General features: G+C 39.4%; 1 protein-coding gene across 2 annotated transcripts in view; it reads right to left on the bottom strand.

Annotated features, from left to right (window-relative positions):
- Positions 1–925: 925 nt before the first annotated feature.
- LOC144195790 (nuclear receptor subfamily 6 group A member 1-A-like) overlaps positions 926–13,109 on the bottom strand; it is a 57,497-nt gene continuing 45,313 nt past the window's right edge. For both annotated transcript variants that reach the window (XM_077715635.1, XM_077715636.1), the window contains 8 exons: positions 11,720–11,950; positions 10,708–10,763; positions 9,741–9,892; positions 8,956–9,186; positions 8,061–8,315; positions 6,968–7,089; positions 6,712–6,864; positions 926–6,015 (listed from right to left, as the gene is read on the bottom strand). In XM_077715635.1, coding sequence (XP_077571761.1) covers positions 5,885–6,015; positions 6,712–6,864; positions 6,968–7,089; positions 8,061–8,315; positions 8,956–9,186; positions 9,741–9,892; positions 10,708–10,763; positions 11,720–11,950 — 1,331 coding nt within the window. In that variant the 3' untranslated portion in view covers positions 926–5,884. The remainder of the gene's footprint in view (positions 6,016–6,711; positions 6,865–6,967; positions 7,090–8,060; positions 8,316–8,955; positions 9,187–9,740; positions 9,893–10,707; positions 10,764–11,719; positions 11,951–13,109) is intronic.

The raw sequence follows: 13,109 nt of genomic DNA, 5'->3' as shown, positions 1-13,109 counted from the left end.
ATGGCAGTCGTGATGGAGGTCTGCTAATGACTTACTGTTAACAAAATATTAATGCTGCCCAATATTAAATCCCCCTTTTTTGTCTATGTTGGGGCTTACCTATCTCACTATTTACCCATGTGCAAGTGTTATTTACTATTCTTATCTCTAGCAAATACATTTCTATTCTGCTTGTCGCCATTGGGTGAGAGGCGAGTTGAAGCTCATCTCAGCTGACTTTGAGTGAGATCACCTGCTTTGAAGGTCTTGGAGCAGCAGCGGAGGGGAGGGGGTTGTTTTCCTCAGGGGTTTTTTTTGGTGGCACTGTCCATTTGTTTTCGTGGAAGGACTTCACGTCAGTGTCTTCATGAATGCACTGTCCCATTGCTTCTGACAGAATCTGAATGCCCTGTTGGTTAAATCTTTGGGATGATTGGAATCCATCAATGCATGGTTCCTTGGTCCATTCTTGTTTATTTTCCTTTAGACTAGGGGGATGTCATTTTTTATATATTGTATTTCTCAGATTTACTATTGTATTATTTCCTTAATATATTAATGCTTACAGATAAGTACTCAAAATATTAACAGTAAAATAGAAAAGATGTATTTTCTTACCACTTGTAGTACATTTAACAACAACAAAAAATTACTGACATAGACAAACATCCAATCAGGTGAAAGTCTTCAGTTAAACAAATATGCACTCAAATTTGAAGCCGAATTTGAAAAATGGTGGTCCCAGAGTACCACCAGTGGTACTCATACCATACTGTGCAAAACACTTGAAGTATCTCAAACCATGTCAAATCAGTCAATCAAACCGGCATCTAAACAGCAGTGAATATTCCTTTTTTATGACTTAAAAGAAAAATCAAGGACATTTTTATGCTTGCATAACGTTCACATTTATTTGTTTTTTTTAAATTTCCTAACACATTCTAAACATGCTTTAAACACAATGGATCACATTCTTCACAGGTAGTTAAAGTAACAAGAGCAGACAAGATTTCCAAAGAGAAAAACACGAAGCAGTATCAATTGTCTGTTCACAGTAAGCAACAGTGTGTACATCAATGAATTCCCTGAGATACATAATTTTTAAACTATTTTGACTTGAGCCAAAGACTTTCCTCACCTTGTGCTCCTATAAAACAGGCAATGAAAATGTTACTTCACGGGGATTGGACTCGTCATACATTTGGATGCAGGTAAACACAATCTGAGACAGGCAAAAAAAACGTTAAACTGCATATTAAGCATACACACGTTGTAAATAGAAAACATGATACATTTTAATTGAGCAGTTGTGGCATGAAATACAGTGTGACGTTAGCTGGACGCTCATAAACAGAGCAGGTCAGAAAGGCTAATAATCATCCCTGAATGGAAGGCCCTTCTCCATCCAATAAACTCATTCTTTCAATGCGTTATAATCTGCAAGTAAAAGCCTACAATGATAGCCCGCATGATTCGAAACCCATTGATAAAGCCACAGTAGTCTCGTGCCATAGTGCCAGGGTCACCCGACGGAGTGGAAGCATGTAAACACAAGATGTCAACGTGACCACAGATATACATTCCCTGATTGATAATTGATCACAAGCAGCATCCGATATGATAAGCAGCCTCACTCTGAACACTGCATTACCTTGAATTCTGAAAAGCAATCATGCAGCTCAATGGAAAAATAAACAAAACAAAACAAAAAACACATCCTGACGCGTTGAATAACGTGTACACACAAAATCAACTAGCGTTCACAAGATAGCAGGCTGTTTGAAATCAAAAGGTCAACACGGGGAAAATAAAGCACTGTTTCAAGTGAATAACAATCAGTACGCTGACGTTGTCATTGACATTCTTTCATCTTTGGTTTTGGATTCACGATACCAAGGCAGAAGTGAAACAGCAGATGACGCTAATTGAAAATGGAGGGGAAAAAAGGTTTGGAATAAATGAGGATCCCTGAAAGGTGTAGATTAAAATATTTGTTCAAATCAGAGGCCTTAAAAAAAACGAGAGGCGGATGAAGACTATCTGCAGCAAGTGTAAGGTAACATAAGGCAAAAATGCCGCCGAAAAAGTTACAATAATCGTGTTTGAAGAAGCACTTTCAAAAGTCCTATAGAGGTCACTGGGTGAGAAAAGTTAGGCAATGAATCCAATAAATAAGACAAAAAAAAGAACACTTACAGTATTTGTAGTGTATGATGACAATGAGGTAGTTTCAGAAATTGCAAATGACATTTTTCTTATGTAAAAAACAAACAAAACAAAAAAAAAGGCAATTAAAAAAAAAAACATCACGTGTATATTAGATTATTAAGAGAAAACGGCAGGAAGGTAGTGGAGATGACATGAAAGGAAAAATCCTTCTTCTGATGTTTTTCCTAGTCAGATCTGAGATGTGTGTGATGTTCAATGCATTCCTGAAGTTACTTTGAGAAAAGAGAGTTGCAAGCGGCTCTGTTGTTGGCCACCCTGAACTTTTCCCCTTCAAATGCATCACTATTGCTCTGCTGAGAGGCCTCTGCGGCTGCTCGTGCAGGTTAGCGGAGCCAAGTGGAGTATTTTGCTTTTAACATGGCACATCCATCAATCATCTTTCCAAGTCCCTGAGCTCAAGTAGTTGAACATGAGTGCTTCACCTAAGATCATGAACTTGACACAACTACTTATAGGTGAACTATGTGCAATGTGTTTCTTTAAGGTTCACTGGGTTAAGTATTATTCCTTCATCCATTCATTCATTCAATTTCTCAACCACTTATCCTCACCAGGGTCGTGTGGGGTGCTGGAGCCTATCCCAGCTCACTACAGGTACCAGGCGGGGGACACCCTGAATCAGTAGCCAGCCAATCGCAGGGCACAAGGAGACGGACTACCATTTACGCTCACTCGCATACCTATGGGCAATTTTGAATGCTCAACCAGCTTACCCTGCATGTTTTTGGGTGTGGAAGCAAACTGCAGTACCCGGAGAAAACCCACACAAGCCCACATGTAAACACCAAACAGTGAGGACACACCTGTGATTGAACCCTCACCACCCAGAACTGTGAAGCCGACGCGCTAACCACTCGGCCAGGAGTATTATTTTTCCTATTAAATTAAAATAAATTATCAAATAACGTGATTTCTCGAGTACGTGTAGTGCACATTTTTTGCAAAAAATATTATGAATTAAGGTGGAAGGTTAAAGATCAATTTAAAAGAAAAAATATCCATCTTTCCATTGTGGAAAACCTGAGTGTTGATTCCTGGCATCTTTATGAAAATTTCAAAACGACAACATTTCCAATTATTATGGTTGAAAGCATTTACCTCCAAGCTTTCACTGAAGTGGGAAATCTTGTGGACTAATGTGCAAAAACAGTGATTAAAATTGAAGTATACGTTTATATTCATGGCCATGTCAACATGACTAAAAACTAGCAACTTGGTGGGGTGTTCTATATGTACTGTACTCGAGGAATTACGATATTTATCGCAGGTACAAACTATTGCCTTATAAAGAAAAAAAACCTTTCCTGACTGTATCTCAATGGCTTCCACTGGACTTGTGAAACAAATACTTGCATAATTTCACCATTGTTGAAAATGACAAAAAAAGCAGAATCCTAAGTGATCCCAAAAAGCCTAATTTCGAATATCAAGTAATACATAAACGGTTCCAAGATGTCAGACATGTCTCATAAAATGTATCTGACATCACATCAGCTGAGTAACACTTTCATGAACTACTGTGCACAAGGGAATGAGTCTTAAATCAAGTCCACAAAAAGTTAAAAAAACAGAAAATGAGGAGTCACCCTCAATTAAAAAAAAGAATGAATACATGAGAAAAAAAACAACAACCCAAAACATTCGAATAACTACATAGGTACTGTACATGAAAATGTCTAAAAATGAAAAGCTGAAAAGAGATCTGAAGCATTTGAAAGAGAAACACAGCCCTGTAAAGCTGCAAATGCACATGGAAATGTGGCTAAAAAGGGCAAGATTGGGCCAAGCGGACTTTTCAGTGGCCACACCTTATGGGTTTCACTTTCAAATTACATCGACTTTTTCAAGCGTGAAGCGGGCGGGATGACCCCCACGCATATCAAGCGGCAACAATTTCCTACAGAGGACCTTCTATGTCCCGAAAAACTACATCTACTAACACAACAAGCACATCAGCATGGTCACTGGAGTAACTCATGAATGCAATACATAACACTCACTTTACCCTGTTTCGATCCAGGCCAATAGGGGACCTGAGAGGAACACACTGGGTGGGCAGTGGCCGAGGTCAAGGTCTCTGAACGTCACCGATGTGTGCAAAAAAAGAAAAACAAAATAACCCAAAAAACAGAAAGAGTTGTTGCAATGAATGCAGTTTTGTCTGCGTTTCAAATGGTTTTTGCACATGGATGGAACTGCTGAAAACTGGAGGAATCACAGAAGACACTTGAGCAGTTCCAAAATTAAAGACCATTTTCTACAATAATGTGCATATATCCGACACAGGGAGCAAAGGCCAAAAGTCAAGGCAATGCCCCAAACGGAATCAATCGCACTAAGATCATCACCACATCCTAAACTGATTATCTGCAATCTTGGTGGCTGAACCAGGAACAGCGCATAAACATTCATTTTCTAGTCTGTGGAGTCAACCGTCCCAATCAAACCCACTAAGCACCACTAAGACAGGACCTGAGGCAGGATCAGGTCTAATCTAATCTTCTTACGGTTTTGGGGCTGTGCAAAAATCTGATTGGACTCGACAATACCTGATAAACATCTAGTAGCAAAAAATGCTAGGCTGATGGGTTAGAGGTGTCTTCTCGACCACCTGCTCATGGAAATAGTGAATCACGACTGCTCATCAGTAGTCACCCTTCCCTAAATGACAGAAAACCATATCTGCTGAACACATATGGGTGCAGGTGTAGCAGAATTTAGGAGAAAATCTGGCAATGTGCTCATCTGTCCATCAGAGGGTCTCCCATCCAATTCATTTCTTGTACTTATCCTTCATTGACAAGAAATGTTTTTTTTTTTTTTTGTCGAGCTATCAGCTCCATACCCATCGATGGGCATTTCATAAAAAGCATTGCATAATACTTTGGTCAAAAAAAAAATCAAAATAAAACATTAAAACAATCAGCAAAGCTAGCTAGCCATCCTCCCTTACCCTTGCAATAAAGCCTTACATCCCAAGTCTATGATTGTAAAATATACCCGTATACTCCTTTTCCAAAGAAGATCCGAATGATCCAAATAGCCGTCACCGTTGTCACCGTCACTCATGGAATGTTATGCCTCCCGAAGGCAACATTTCTAAGATTCCACGCAGCAAAAGTAAGCTCATCTTTTTTTCAATATCTAGTATGTATATCCCATGTAACAAGACATCATTTCTTCTGGCTTGATTTGCACAGCTCCTTTGAACATCCAGACTCTGATTGAGGTGCCAAAGCATCCACTGGAATTTTGTATAAGACTGGGCATCTTTTTAGGAACACCACGAAAATAGCAAGAACATCTTCCTGAGGTAGTCTCAACGTGTGTCTATCTTACCCCCATCTGAATAAAATAAACTCTTTTTTTTCTTTTTTAAGTCTAGTTCTAACAATGGCAACACTGACGCATTGAGCAAACTGGATACACACTTGTAAACTCCAAAGACCAATGCATCTATGAGCATTTGTTTTGTACAGAAGCATGTGCACAGTGTAAATCAGCATACATTCAGCTCTGTCGTGTAATAAATATAAAAAGAAAAAGTCATTAAGAAAAACAAACTAGCTGCTTGTCACATTCATTAGAGGTGAGACCAGTCCCTCGCCTTGAGGAGAATGAGGTTAGAGGGGGGGGGTTAGAGGTGGGGGGTATAATGTCAGGGTCAGGAAGGCCTCTAATTTCCAGAGGAGGCGGTCACGCAGGGTGACGGGGCCGTCCTGTAGCTGGTCACACTGGATTTGCAGGAGTGCAAGACTGCTTTGAACAAGAGAGGGAGCTGCTCCAGAGGAACATTGACCAGTTTCCCTGAAAATACATTCCACTGCTTTAACTTTTCTTCTTTTTTTTTTTTAACACTCCAAAAAAAAAAACAACATTATTTTTACTGAGGCTCTCTACAGCATCATAAACAAGAGGGTTATTTAAATAATAATTTGAGGCTGTAAATTAAACCAATTCATTGCACTTCATTCAAATTCATGCGATTAAAGCTTGTAACGGACTGGGGGAAATTGATGGAAATTATATTAACGTGAAAAAAAAGATTAGACCTGTAGAAGCAATATGAAGAGCCCTCTTCTATTACAGTTATACAAGTCTGAGTGTTGAGACTGCAGCGCCTCTCACGGGTGGATTGTTGCCATTTCCCGATGCCTCGCGAAAAATCTCTCAATGCGTTAACAAAAAGATTGCGCGACAATTCTTCGCTAGCTACATAACAATGGAATGAGTTATTTTCTCCCCTACGGATTGAGTTATCCACCCATGCTCACAATTCTCTACCACTGATTGTCTTGGCCCTTTGAGGTATCTTCAAAAGGGTGCTTGAAAACATTAATAATATTTGACAGATATTTCAAATTTTTGAATCAATCTCCAAATTTAGAGGAGACTTTGACAGACAAAACCAAAAGATGGTTCATGGTGTCCTTTCATTTTCCTTGCTCAATCAAACATCTAAAAAAAAATTACAGTAATTCTTTTTCCTCACAATGGTCTTACCTGCTATACAGCGGATCTCTGGCAAACACATCATGATCTCAGGGAAGCGTTTGGGCTGGTGCGGATACTTATACTCTGTATAGTCCTGACACACATACCAGTAGCGCTTGTTCAGCTGCTCAAGCTGAGAGACGTTTGACAGTCCTCTAATATCTGCACGTTAAGAAACAGATAGTCCCGAGGAATTACAAAATGCATTTAAAAATAAAGAAGACGGAAAGAAAAAAAAAGGGAGTCATAGCCTTTGTTCCGGTACCTTGGTTTAGGAAGTTGATTGCTTTCATACAGGCATACTCTTCATTGCTGATCTTCAACTGGTGGAATTTGCGAAAGAGATATATCAGCCTCTCCATTACCTCCATGCCATCCTCACCAAAACTGTAAAAAGATGTTTGTGATACAACAGGTTTCAGTTGCTTTACTTCTCAAAGATTTCAAACAAAATGCTACTTGTGTATAATGTGCATGTGGAATAATAATTCTTGGTCACACATGCTTACAGGAAATGAGCCAAAAATGTTCAAACATTGTTCTTATCTGATTCATCAGGAAAAACACTAAAATAGGAGTTGCCACTTTAAATCACATATTCAGTCCTAAAAGACCAGGACTATTATCTGAGGACTCGAAGTTGTGCTGTATATTAAGAGAAAGCGTGTCATGAGGTTAGATAATTTTGGCCTGATTTACACTCACTCTTAAACCCCCCCACACATCCTTTATTACCTATAGTGACGGACATAACATCATATGCCAGACAGATGGTGCTAGCCACAGCAGTGTGTTAGGGAGTCCTCCTGTTCATGGACCAGTTCACTGGCCCCATTCCAATTCTATTTTTCTTCAAGTGATTTGAGGAAATATAAACCATTTCGGACATACTACAGCACTAACAGACTAGAACGTCTGGCTGTCGGTATGAAAAGTTGCTGCTGTGATATCTACCGTTCCTATTTCTTGGTAACGTAGTGGTTGGCTATTACAGGATCCTAAAATCTGACATCTACTATTATTAAAAAGAGAGCAACCTCCCCCCTGAAAAATACCAGTAGGAGGAAGCAATAACATGCTGTAGATAGTATAGGATATCAAATGAAGGCAGTGAAATAAGCTGTTGTTAGAATGATGACAAAAGTATGTAAAAAAACGGAAAATGCTTTCATTTGTCAACCGGTATTAAAAAGTTAACCAGCCGGGAAGGACATTTTGTAAATTTGCTGTGAGTGTAGAGTATGTGTCAACTCATCAATGAGGAAAACTGGAGCACAAATTAGCTATTGTGTGGTAAAAATGCATATGTGAAAAATTAGAAGCCAGATTGCTACACTGTCATTTCCACAGCCGCTCACCCCTGCAGCTCGTCATCAGAAGGTGTGTACTTGGCCGTGACATTAGCCAGGTTGCCAAATATTTGGGCGCTGTAGATTGTGAGACAGGAGAGCAGGATGAGCTCTTGCCAGGTAGAGCTGAGCAGGCAGGTGTAGTCCTCGATGGAGAGCACACAAAAGAAAGGCAACTTCTTTATCCAGGAGATCTGGCGGAAGAGTAGCTCGTCTGCCAGGCGACACAGCAAGGCAAACAGCTCCACCTGTGTTACCTTATAGCTTTTGTGGAGGAGAAATACAAAACAAGGACTGGTTAAAATAAATTGCTAATATTGGTTTCTAGAAGATCATTTATGACCATGTTCACTAAAAACTTGTTGGTTACAACATCGTGTCAAAATAAAATGAATTACCTCTACAACATGCAATGTTATTATTTCATGTTTTTAAGGAAATATTGTGAAAAAGCTTCACATGATGCAATAATGTGTTGTGTCTTATGTGTCAGCTTTTCATGAAATAAAACCCAGTTTCTCAGGACTCTTGCATGGTTAAGATCACATCTTGTTTGGACATTTTGCCAGATTTTCATGTATTGACTTTATGTACATTTAAACTGCTTGAGTATGAACTAAGAGTTGTCTTTTCTTTTTTTTTTTACCAGTGTATATAAAAGACCATTTGTGAGGACAGACATAAGGTTGTAAGCTTAGAAATGATTGAAAACCAAAGCAAATTATTCCTGATTGGGATAACTTGGTAACCCATTTCATATTTCCATAGTGCCTTGTGGAGAGCACCAAAAGTAGACTGAGTCGATACTTACTGTTAAAAAGGAAGGACAAAAGGAGACTTATTGACACAATATCACATTTGTTTCAGGTGAGGAGTTTTAATGGAGGGCTGCACATGAACTCACCCATCTTCAATGAGCATCGGGGTGGCCAGGGGTGCCAAGTCTTCAGCCGCCACCAGCTGTAGCACTAATGGATGGGATTGTGGGTAAAGGCCACGTGGCTGGGGGGCCAGAAGGCCAGATTGGGCAGCATAACTGAAGAGGTGCGGAAGAAGCTGGTAGTGTGTTGACATGGAGGTGTTGATGTATTGATCTCTGAGGGCTGCTGTATAGCCGTTCATCTCGGCAGAGCGACTGGAAAAGGTCAACGTTAAATTCGGGAAATGAGTGAAGGGCGATATTGGGAAGTTCCATGTATAATTTAACTAGGTCTTCATAGCATTTAACCTTAACATTTAGACTGATACTGTAACTGCATAGAATGGCATATTCTACAATGGCATTTAGTAATTCTGGTTCCTATTTTATCTTAGATTGTATTCGATAAGTCAATGACAAGAATTTCTCTGATTAGCTATCAGCTGCAAATGAGAGGAGATAAAGCCGTTTATATAAAAGGAGGTGAAAATAAATATTGCCACGCAAGCGCCTCGATGTTATTTGTCCTTGTTGAGTAAAGATAGACAGTGTTCACGTCTCCAGAGCTGATAGTGGAGTGAGTTCTTTACATTTGATGTCATTCCCATGCCTGAAGAGCTACAAACAAAGGCATTCTTCTTCCAATGAATACTTTCATTTAAGTTTTGTGGAAATAAATGAAGTAGCAGACTGTCAGGGGCAACTCATTATCTCAGTGACAGCCTGAGTGGTGGAGCTATGCAATCGAGTGGATCAGTGGAGCGACTCACTTGGAAGACAGCGTGGAGGCAGGTGACGGCTGGTTACCCTCTGAAGCCCCGTTGCTGAGGTAGCTGTGGTCACTGTCGCCGTTGTTGCCCCACGGGGCTTCTTCCTTGAATTCCTGTCCTGACATGATGCGCTCAATCTCCTCCTCTGTGATCTAACACACACACACACACACACACACACAATGACAAGTCTGGCATTGGGGGAAATGTACAGCGTGTCCTTTTGACCATACACACAAAGTAGCTTAGTTCTGTTAATTAGTGTGTACTACCACCACAGTCCTTTACACTCAAATATACAGAAGCAAGGACGTTGTCCCACAATGAAAAGGGACCTCGAGAGAAAGAAAAGAATAACTAGTGTGTTTGTGGATGTGGATTCCCAATTTAAAAAACGTACACGCCGCACAGAGGGTGAACTGACAAAATGCTATGTTGAAGATATTAAAATGCCGTGAATGTGTCAGGCCAGGGTCAATTTAGTTTCAACTCAGTTTATAAACTGAAACGGTAATTCATTTCTCATCAATGGAATAAATGATTCTGCCTTTTAACGCATGCCAACATGGAAGTTTTTTTCTCTCCCTTTTGTCAAATATATTGAGCTGGTTTGAATTGAGCACATCTCCACTTCTCTTCTCAATTGTGCGTTGGCGTTTTGTAGCTTCACGTTATAGTTTCCCAACCATTTTCACTCTCCCTAAACTTTAAAACAAAATCCAAAATGAATAGAAGATATTGTGCTAATATGCTGATGACATAACGAAGTCAAGGTTTAGTTTCATTACATACTTTATAATGAGTATCCTCCGACTAACTCTATTGGAGTCAGACATTTAAGTAAAGAGTTTATACTCGCATCATTAAGCAAAGATCAGGTGTTTACATTTTAAAAAAAAGACCAATAAATATTCCACAGACAACATCTTGAGTAGTTATTAATAATTGGTTAATTATTATTAACTACCTGAACTGGTCCAATGCTTTTGTTCCTCCCCCCTGGCATTCCATCTTCTCTGATTGCTGAATGGTAAAAAGAGATAAACAATGACAATTGTTACATTTCATATCATGACAATGGAAATTATGAATACTTTAGCTCTATCTAGTGGCAAAATCCAAACTCTGTAGAAGGAGAATAAGAATGTTAATGGACGTGTGAGATTTCTCTTAAATTCTAAATATACATTGACTTTCCCGTTTGGATTGACAAGGTTTTCCTTAGAGATCTGAAAATTGAATTTCTTGGGAAAGTTTACCTTTTAGACGGTAGAAAACCAATTCATTTTTTCAAGTCCACATTTAGGTGATGTAGTAATCAGAATCCTTGATCCTTGTTATCTGGTTTTATCAGGTTCGACAAGTTACTGGTAGCGCAATTCACAATTTATCCATATGGGGGCACTGAAGAACTGGGGCGAGAAATATTGCTGACATTTTCAAGCACCAGTTATGGGCAAAACTAGTCATAATTATTCACTTAAAGTGATGAAGAATGACTGCTAATGAGAAGTAAGTGACTGCCTTTAAATGCATAAAAAAGATAAAGTAAATAACATTAATATGAAATTCAACAATGATAATTGTTACAATAACTTAATTTCAAGCATATAACATATGTATTCTCACATTTTTTGAGGTTATCGAGATAGGCATGCGTCTTTGTGCAGTTGCGTGTATGCATGACTGTAAATCAGGAAAAACGTGCAAAGTCCATACACGAAGCTCCGAAACTGGGATTGAGCCCTCAATCTCAGAACGGTCAGGTCGACGTACTAACCACTCACCCAACGTGCCACCCACGTTACATTAGTCACTACACAAATAAGTGATAATAGAGTTGACAGTGATGAAATGTTACACATGACATTTAATTAGGTCAGGCCGTGAATATTTTGGGACTGTATGTACTGCATTTGTATTAGGCAAGTGATGTTGAGCATTGAACGCTGCCACAAATTGGCAGCATGTAACGGTACCTTTGCGGTTCATCCCCATTTGTAGACACTTGAGTAGGCGGCAGTACTGGCAGCGGTTGCGTTGCTTGCGTGACATTTCACAGTTCTTGTCCCTGCTGCAGCGGTACACCCGCTTGTTGCAAATGCTGCGCTTGAAGAAGCCCTTACAGCCTTCACAGGAGATGATGCCATAGTGCAGGCCTGTGGCTCTATCTCCACAGATAAGGCAAGTACGTTGCTCAGCTGCATCATCTGCAAGTTTAACCAAAATACAGAAAAAAGTACATTCGTTACTAGGAGGATTTTGTTGCCCTAAATCTTTTCACACAAGGGGGAAAATGTGGGTGCCAAAACCACCTTCCAGGCATAAGTTTGTAATTGCAATTTCGGGGGTTGTTAATACTTAGCTGAGTACGGCTCATCTAGCAGGATTTTAAGCTATAACTCTTATTTTTGTGAAAGTGGAGGTGTAATCAGTGCAAAGACATACTTCTTATGTATATTTTATTCAGGAGCTTTGATGAGGATTTGTTTACAGTCTCAAAAAAAACACCCGTGATTATTACATGAACAGAAAACAACCTTGTACTCAGTCAGAAATTAAGTAGCGTGGCATGAGGTAAATATGATTCATCCTCTTATTATTTCACGGTACATGTCTACAGTGTGGAAACATTCCGCCATTAGGATAGCGATGAGAGGACAAGTCTTTGAAGCTGATATAGTATTCGGTGTAGCAAAGAATTAAGAGTGGATTAAAAAGAAACACATTAGACTGCAGCTCGCTCAAGAAACTTATATGCTCCTCACGGTAGGTGCTCGGAAAATGTTAGGACAGCGATGTAGAAAAGCTGTCAAAAAGCTTTTAATCCCTCATGCCCCATCTACCTTCATACGACATAACGCATATAATCAACTCAAAAAGGAGGACCAGCTTTAACAAGGATGATGTTGCACATTATCACCGACTAGCAGTTGAGTTGATTGAAATGTAGCTCTACTGTCTTTTTTGCCTACAGTTGATCTATAACACAGTCTAAAATTTTAAATGTATTTTACCTTTTATAATCCTTCAAGTGGAAATCAGCTCAAGTGCTGCTTTTTTTTCCACAGAACATGCAACCAACTCACACACATGCAAGCATGTAGAGAGATATCAGGATGAAAGTGGGCTTAATATACGAGGAACCTGACAAGGTGCCTGAGTAAGAGGAATATTTCTTTTCAACATTGTCCCTTCTTACCAAAAGCGGAACTATTCGAGCTGTTGACACTACTATGGTCTACCGCAAAATAGGATTTAATGTCCCTCTGTCAGGATTTTTACACATTGAAAATATAGAATCTTGTAAAAGAGAATTCAAAAGGCAAATGTCAAGACAAACAGATCACTGTGCAATAACAATCATTT

Source organism: Stigmatopora nigra, chromosome 4, assembly GCF_051989575.1.
Source record: "Stigmatopora nigra isolate UIUO_SnigA chromosome 4, RoL_Snig_1.1, whole genome shotgun sequence".
Classification (NCBI taxonomy): Eukaryota; Metazoa; Chordata; class Actinopteri; order Syngnathiformes; family Syngnathidae; genus Stigmatopora; species Stigmatopora nigra.
This window is presented reverse-complemented; position numbering and strand designations above follow the sequence as displayed.